The following is an 8012-nucleotide window of genomic DNA, read 5'->3' on the forward strand; positions in this document are numbered from 1 at the left end:
ATGACCTCATTGAGTAAGTAGTGCTCTTTGCATTGGGATCTAAGAGGAGGTGGTCTAGGAATAGACTAGGTAATTTTCAAGATGACTGCAAGTGTGACTTCCATGTTACCAACCAGTTTGTAAAAGACAGGAAGATTGAGTGCACTTTTCTGTCCCTTGATTGTTCATTTGTTTTTTACTTCATCTGGATATTATTCCACTGTGGAAGGCTTTTCAAAGTAAAATCAGCCAGCATTAAAAACACATTGTAGTTTATTAAGTAAAAGGTAGGGTTGATTTTAAATGATTTAATGTGTAATCATAAAGTTCATGAGATAGTGATTATGCGCTAGTCATTAAATAAGTTTTTTGATAGCAGTGATTAATTTGTGATCAAATTATTTGTGCTAGTTTTGCTTAAGAACTACAGAAATAGATTTTCACAAAGAAATTTGAGTTATTATGATTTTTCTTCATGTTGTTTCCATAATATCCTTTCATTAAAACAAAAACAAGGCAGTCTTGTATCCATAGAACCAAAAGTAAAAGCAATGCAAGAACTCCAGATTCCCTAATCCTCTCATACTGTTTGTTTGGTTTCTTTTCTTCCACTAAAATTGATACTATTTCTTGTGGACTTACATGATAGAACATTTTTTTTTTTTTAAAATCTGGGCAAAGCCATTTTTTTGTAACAGTGAGCAACCATCTTCAAAATAGACAATACCAAGTTTCCCAGTTCCCAGATCAAAGAGTGATGATAAAATCATTTCCTCTTTGACCCTTTTATTTTATTCTGTTGTACATGGGATTTCAGAAACTAGTTAAGTAAAATAGATGTGCAGTGTGAGTTTTGATTTTGAAGGGTTTGTTTTGTGACAGCATGAAAATATGACCCTGTGCATGCTTGCTTTCATTTCCAACCTCTAGGTGGCTACCACGCCGAGCCTTGTGACAAGCAGTGCAGCGACCACCCTCACCGTTAACCCCGTGCTCCCCCTCGCCAGCGCCACAGTGACCAATCTCCCTGTTACAGGTGAGCTGCAGCCAGGCTGCTTCAGACATGATTTGCCCACGGTAGGTTTCTGAGAGAGGCTGCCATTAAATTGTGAATTGAGGCTCTGAGTAAAGATACACTTTTCTGGAAAGTTACATATGAATACCTGAAGTCAAAAAAAGGTAGGCATAGTTAAATTTGTCAGGAAAGGTACTTGTAACTCAGAATTTTCCTATCTCTTTTGTTCTACCCCCATGGTAATCCATCTTCTGCACTGCTCCAGAGCTAAATTTCAAAAACTTTTTCTTTCTTGTAATTCCTTTTGCTTAAAAACCTGCAGTAGCTGTGGTTTTCTTCGTAGTGGAAAACATCTAAATTCATCATTTCACAGATGGTTATTTCTAGTCGAGACTTGATCATTTCTAGTCTTGTTTTCCACATTCCTGGCGCACAGGAAGGCTCTGTCCAGGCTTTTATGAATGTCTCTACAGCTTGCAGTGTTAACCATCTTGGGCTACAGTTTTTGGTCTGACCTTGTTAAAACTACTGCAGTTTTTGTATCATTCTTACAAGCATTCTTTAGCTTCCCCAGGGTGTAATTCACCTCTGCCTACCTGTATTAGAATTACATTTATGCATTTGTCCTACCTAATAGGTTTTATATACACTTCTCAAAGATTTAAGTATTCCTTTTGAAATTTCATTGTCTGGCATTCTGATTCTGAAAATGAATAAATAATCAACGAATTTCCTAGATACATTTAAAATGACTTAATGGGGCTGTTGTTGGCACCTCACTACAACACCAACATCACATGTTAAGTACTGAGACTTTTTCTGGCTGTGCCATTTCCAATCCAGACCCCTACTGATGCACCTGGAAAAGCAGATGATGTCCCGAGTATTTGGGTCCCTGCCACCCACTGGGGAAGACTCGGAAGGAACTTGGGGTTCTCAGCTTCAGCCTAATTCAGCTTTCACTGTTGTCACCATTTGGGGGGGTGAGTGAGAGGTGAACCAGTTGGTAAGAGGTTGCTGGGTTTCTCCGTCTCTCTCTCTCACTCTGTGTTTGAAATAAGTATATGAGTATTTTTTTAATGACGTATATTGTCATCAAGTCTTTTTGTGGCACAAAATGCATTGGACATAGGGTAATTGTTCACTGAGTAGATTAGTTGCTAGTAAATTATTTTAACTTTGTAATGTCTTGTTGGCTCTGTGACCTAACTGGATGGTAGAAATTTAATAAATAGTTTTAATGAAATTTCCAAGTTATTAGAAAAGATCATAACATTTATTTATTTTTAACTATACTTCTTGACCTCTTCGAGTATTGGACTGCTGAGAATTTGAAAGCTATGGACTTTTCCCCACCGAAAACAGAGAATGTTCAGTAAAATTTAAGAAGGTTCCCGAGTAACTACCTCCTCCACATCTCCATACACACACACACACGGCCTTAGTGTGCTGTAGCAGCCTGCAGGTCACAAGTTAAGGACCTCTGTTGAACATGCATATAGCATTCAGCTGTTGGTGACTAGTTAGCATTGTGTTGGGCACTAACAACATCAGGTGCTGCCTCTCTGGTGCTTACTGTCCATTTAGCACCAGCCGTCTGGTAACTTATAAACTAAACTTTAGCTTCCCAGCAAGTTGTAAGGTACAGCATGTTAGATTGACAGTGCCTGTGATTTGTATGATTTCAGTGGTATGTGTATGGAATGATGTTTGTCGCAGTCTCACGGTGCCTTAGCAGGGGGCTTGGCTGAGCTGTGTCTTGGGACCTGATCCACAGAAACTGAGATAGGTTTCTCCTGAATTTGGGGTACTCTGTTATGTAACAGAAGGAAATGAATGCGTCAGAAGTATGTTGCTAAAACTGCTGTGCAGGGCCGGCTCACGGGGATGAATCTGTAGGGAGGGGCGCAGTCTGACAGTAACACTTGCTGTGCAAAGCCAAGATAACAAAAATCCTTGTCGGTTTTCTTCTTACTCTTGTTAACCAATGTTAAATCATACCCAATTTTAATTTTTTGTCCTCTTTGAATAATTGCTTTTCCTCTAAAAAAAAATTATGTATTTGAAAGGCAGACACATCTTCCATTTGCATATTCATTCCCCAGATGGCCACAGTAGCCAGGGCCGGGCCAGACTGAAGCCAGGAGCCTGGAACCAGAGCTCGGTGTCCCATCTTGGTGGCAGGCCCCGAGCACTTGGGCCAACTTCCATTGCTCTCCCATGCAGGTTATAGGGAGCGGGATCGGATATGGAGCAACCTGGACTGGAACCCTGAACCAGAGCAACTCTGGGCCCCAGATAATAGCTTTCCTACATTAAGTTCCTTTTCTCTGATATTTCTGTCATAATTCTTTTCATTTTTTTTCTTGTGGCTTGATGAAATAACACATTTCTCCAGCATACTGTTTGCTGAAGACATCCAGTGTCTTCATCCTACAGCTCACGTAATGGCAGTGTGTGTCTCTGGTATTCCTGAGGGGGTTTTCGGCCACTGTAGCATTTCTTGGACTTAGAAGTCTTCGCTCTGAGTGGCGGGGCTGACTATCAACTGTGAATGCATGGAGCAACGCCAGAGTTCATTGTAGGGTTTATGAGTTAGGGGAGACTATACTCTGTTTCCCAAGACGAGGAGAATCTTTACCTAAGCCTGCTAGCATTTACACTAGAATTCTCAGCCATCCATAGTCAGCTCTCCTCCCCCATGTTTGGAGTGGTGACATCAGTGCTTCTCCTGGCAGGGCTTTAGGTGACTGTCCTCTGGCGCTGTTTGATACTCTTGAGTTTGGACTCTGACACCATCAGAGTTGAGTCACTCCCACCTCCCTCATAATCTTCTCCTGAACTGGGGCCATGGCGTAACAGCTCAGCCCCCAGCTGCTGCGCTTCCAGTCCAGCTCCCTGCTAATGCGCCTCATAAAGCAGCGAAGGATGGCCCAAGGTGCTCGGGTTCCTGTTCCCATGTGAAAGAGTAGGAAGATGCTTCAGGCTTCAGGCTTTGGACCAGCCCAGCTTCAGCCCTTGTAGCCATTTGGAAAGGGAACTGACAAATGGAATATCTCCTGTCTCCTAAAATTTTTCCCAATGTGCCCAATGTCTTATAAGTTTCAGATAATAAATTTTTTATTAGTCTGGAAGTCTTTATCCCTCACAGAATTTTTTTTTTAAAGATTTATTTTATTTTTATTCCAAAGTCAGATATACTGAGAGGAGGAGCTATAGAGAGGAAGTGGAGCTGCCGGGATTAGAACCAGCAGCCATATGGGATCAAGGCAAGGACCTTAGCCACTAGGCCACGCTGCCGAGCCCCCCCCTCACAGAATTATTACAGTAAAAGCTCACCATGTAAATTTGTGATGTACAACTCATTTGAGCACTCTGTCCAAAGAAAATGCCACTTAGGTCTTATTTAATGGTTAATTATATCCTAGAGTAGGGTATGTGAATTAAGTGAGTTTAGACAAACTGTTTTTGTGATTTTGACGATTTCCTGATCGCTGGTAACCCTTGTCGGGTAGGATCTTTGTAGATGGCATCAAAATGCAGCTGCTTGCAGGCAGTGGGCGTCTGCCCGCTCCTCCTCTGTTACTCTGCCTTTCAAATAAATAATTTGCTTTTCAAGTGGGCTCTTGAATTTTTTTTTAATTTCTCAGATTTCTTAGATCATTTTTCATGCTTTTATGAGATTGATAATATTTTATGTTGCTTGTTCCTATGGATAAGGAAAGGCTTACCACAGTGGGCTTTTTGAGAGCTAATTTACATTACTGAATACTTAAATGTTTTAGTGTGAAGAAGGCATCTAGTCATACACGCATATTTGTGACTATAAAGTGTGTGAGGTTGACACTTAGGAAAATGCCTAAGTCAGTTCTCATTGCCCTTGTTTAGATTTTTCGATGGAGAGTACCAAGGGAATTGCTTAGTGAGAAAAAGCTTCCAGAGAGGAACTGTACTACTGTAATAATACAAGGGAAATGAAGGGGAAATCCCTGAGCCCATGGAACTATATCATGGAAAATAGAAATTTTTAAAAATGAAGTAGAAAGAGCTTCCAGAAGCTTTTTCTTTTCTGCTTCTGCGTTTCTTCCCCACCTGTATTCCATAATAGGGCCTCTGTGATTCTCTCGGGATTTTTTATTTCTTTTGGACAAGAAATTGACAATGGAAAACTGTTTTTTGTTCCTGTCATGGTTATGGCTTTGTTCTTATCTAAAGTAGGGTTCATAGCTTTTGCTCTAAAATATTTGTTTTTGTGGTTAATTTCCACAGGGTCCTGGATGGTCAGACAGCTATTCCATTAATTCTAGAGTGTGACTGACAAAGCAGCTGTTTTTCCAGAACTGTCTGAAGAGAGTCCTTTGCTAAATCACTTCTCTTTTTAGGCACTACAGACACAACCTCTAACAACACGGCCACCGTGATTTCCACAGCCCCTCCCGCGTCCTCGGCAGTCACCTCCCCCTCGCTGAGCCCCTCCCCTTCCGCCTCAGCCTCCACCTCCGAGGCGTCCAGTGCCAGTGAGACCAGCACAACGCACACCACCTCTGCTCCTCTGTCCTCCCCTCTTGGGACCAGCCAGGTGATGGTGACAGCATCAGGCTTGCAAACGGCAGCAGCTGCCGCCCTCCAAGGAGCTACACAGTTGCCTGCAAATGCCAGTCTTGCTGCCATGGCTGCTGCTGCAGGACTCAGCCCAGGCCTGATGGCACCCTCACAGTTTGCGGCTGGGTAAGGGGTTTCCTCATTGCCTTCACAGCTAAGAAACTAGAGAGTCATTCCTGGAATTACTTGGCCAGAGTGCAGGGCGGGAGAGGGTGTCTCATCACCATCTGAAATGGAACAATACCTCTTTAATGAGATAATGTCTTTGAATTGGTAGTATAATTGGCAGTACAAGGACCTCACTTATAGTTGAACTTGCATTTTCCGCCTGCCTAGAAGGGGCAATAGCTATACCTTAATTTCCCCATGGAGAGATAGAACTCTGGATGATTGATTATCCCAGGGATGAGATGAAGAAGAAAGCTCTGAATTCTGTGCTTTCTCCATTAAATCCCAAGCATAGATAAGGAAAGTAACAATGAAATTCCCATAACCTTGTTTGTATATATGGATTAGGGGAGTCCAATCCCAGAAACATCAACCAAACCATATAAGAATATAGGAAAATAACAAAGATTTCCTTGCATGCTCCCAGAAGGATTTGCATTTCTCTTATTCCTTTGGGCATGTTGTCAAACTGACAAGTGTGTCTGCCTGGTAATAAACTGACCCTCTTTTGCACTTACAGAGGTGCCTTACTCAGTCTCAATCCAGGGACCCTGGGTGGTGCTCTCAGCCCAGCTCTGATGAGCAACAGTACACTGGCAACTATTCAAGGTCAGTAGACTACTCGTGTGTGTGTTGTGTGTCTGTCTGTCTCTGCCTGCCTTGCTGCAGGTGAATTTGATGAGAAGAGGGGAATTTGATGTTAAGGTTTTCTTGAGGTCTGAAAAAATGTCTTTGTGAAAAAACTTCATAACAAAAGTATAGAGGTCAGTTTTTAAGAACAGGGAATATGCTGAATTTAGTGCATTATAAAAATCAGGTTTTATGTGCTGATAATAACGTGAAAAAACCCAGAAGTAGATTTGTTTCCCCTGACGAGTTTAGCTCATCTTATCCCTACCTCAAAGCAGGGTAGGCCAAGAAAGATTTTCCAATACCCATTTCCTCCCCAAAGAGAGTCCTGTATTGAAAATTCCTGTAGTGAATTCGCAGCCTGGAGTACACAGGTGGACTTCAGAGGTACTGTTAATCCCTGTCTGCCCCTCCCACAGCCCTGTCAGTGTGCAGTATAAATTGTTTTGTATTATGTGGTTTTTTTCCCAAGTCCATTTTTTACTCTTTAACATGTGATCCAGGATAGCATTTCTTCCGTAGAGTGAAGAGTTTTCCGTGTTTACCAACAAAGTTTTGTATGTGACGATGCTCGCTGTTATGTAGTTCAGGGAGGCAGTTGGAAAAACGCCACTGTGTGAATCAGATTGAATTAGACCTCTCAGTCCTTTAGGCTGTTCCAAATTAGAAACTTGGCTTAGCAGCAGGATACCGCAGTAACTGGGGCGACCTTTCCCCCATGGAAGCATAGGAAAATTCAGTAGAGCTTTGTGGTGTTTGGATTCTCTGGGATGATGTTAATATTCTCCCTCCTGCCTGTTTTTGGGGGTTTTTGTTTGTAGCTCTGGCTTCTGGTGGCTCCCTTCCAATAACGTCACTGGATGCAACTGGGAACCTGGTATTTGCCAATGCAGGAGGAGCCCCCAACATCGTGACTGCCCCTCTGTTCCTGAACCCTCAGAACCTCTCTCTGCTCACCAGCAACCCGGTTAGCTTGGTCTCTGCCGCCGCCGCATCCACAGGGAACTCCACACCTGTTGCCAGCCTTCACGCCACCTCAACCTCAGCTGAGTCCATCCAGAACTCTCTCTTCACAGCTGCCTCTGCCAGTGGGGCAGCTGCCACCACCACCACCGCCTCCAAGGCACAGTGAGCAGGGCAGTGCCAGGCTGCCAGCAGCCTTCTCCATTCAGCAGTGAATCAACTGAGAAGTGTGATTGGCTTCCCCTCGCCGTGCTGTGAGGGCAGTGGGGAGAAGAGAGAATACACATGCCAGAAAAACGGAGAGAGTGGAGACGGAACAACATTTGCCTAATTTTGTAATGAAACACTGTCTTTTCAGGATCGATTCATGGGTTGGAGAACTTTATAACCAAAAATTAAAAATAAAAAGCAGAAACAAAAAATAATCAAAAACAAACAAAAATATAAATTGAAGGACTACTTATCATTTCCAGCAGTCATGATGACAAGTTAAGGTGGGTTACCAATTCCAATATAGGAAGGGGATTTCTTGTTTGTCTAAATTTCTTTTTTTCTTAAAAAAAAATCATTTTTATGGGTCTGTTGTACAGACCGTTAAGTCATAACAAGGTGTTTATAATCGTATCATTTGTGTTGGGGGTTCCTTTCTTAACTG

At 42.5% G+C, this 8012-nt stretch overlaps 1 protein-coding gene across 10 annotated transcripts in view; it reads left to right on the plus strand.

Annotated features, from left to right (window-relative positions):
* The window catches only part of POU2F1 (POU class 2 homeobox 1), a 163047-nt gene extending 155293 nt beyond the window's left edge, over window positions 1-7754 (plus strand). For 9 of the 10 annotated variants that reach the window (XM_058660589.1, XM_058660588.1, XM_058660586.1 and 6 more), the window contains 4 exons: window positions 910-1015; window positions 5377-5722; window positions 6285-6373; window positions 7216-7754. In XM_058660589.1, coding sequence (XP_058516572.1) covers window positions 910-1015; window positions 5377-5722; window positions 6285-6373; window positions 7216-7526 — 852 coding nt within the window. In that variant the 3' untranslated portion in view covers window positions 7527-7754. The remainder of the gene's footprint in view (window positions 1-909; window positions 1016-5376; window positions 5723-6284; window positions 6374-7215) is intronic. The other variant, XM_058660590.1, reaches the window with a different exon arrangement.
* Window positions 7755-8012: the final 258 nt, after the last annotated feature.

Source organism: Ochotona princeps, chromosome 2 (genome assembly GCF_030435755.1).
Source record: "Ochotona princeps isolate mOchPri1 chromosome 2, mOchPri1.hap1, whole genome shotgun sequence".
Classification (NCBI taxonomy): Eukaryota; Metazoa; Chordata; class Mammalia; order Lagomorpha; family Ochotonidae; genus Ochotona; species Ochotona princeps.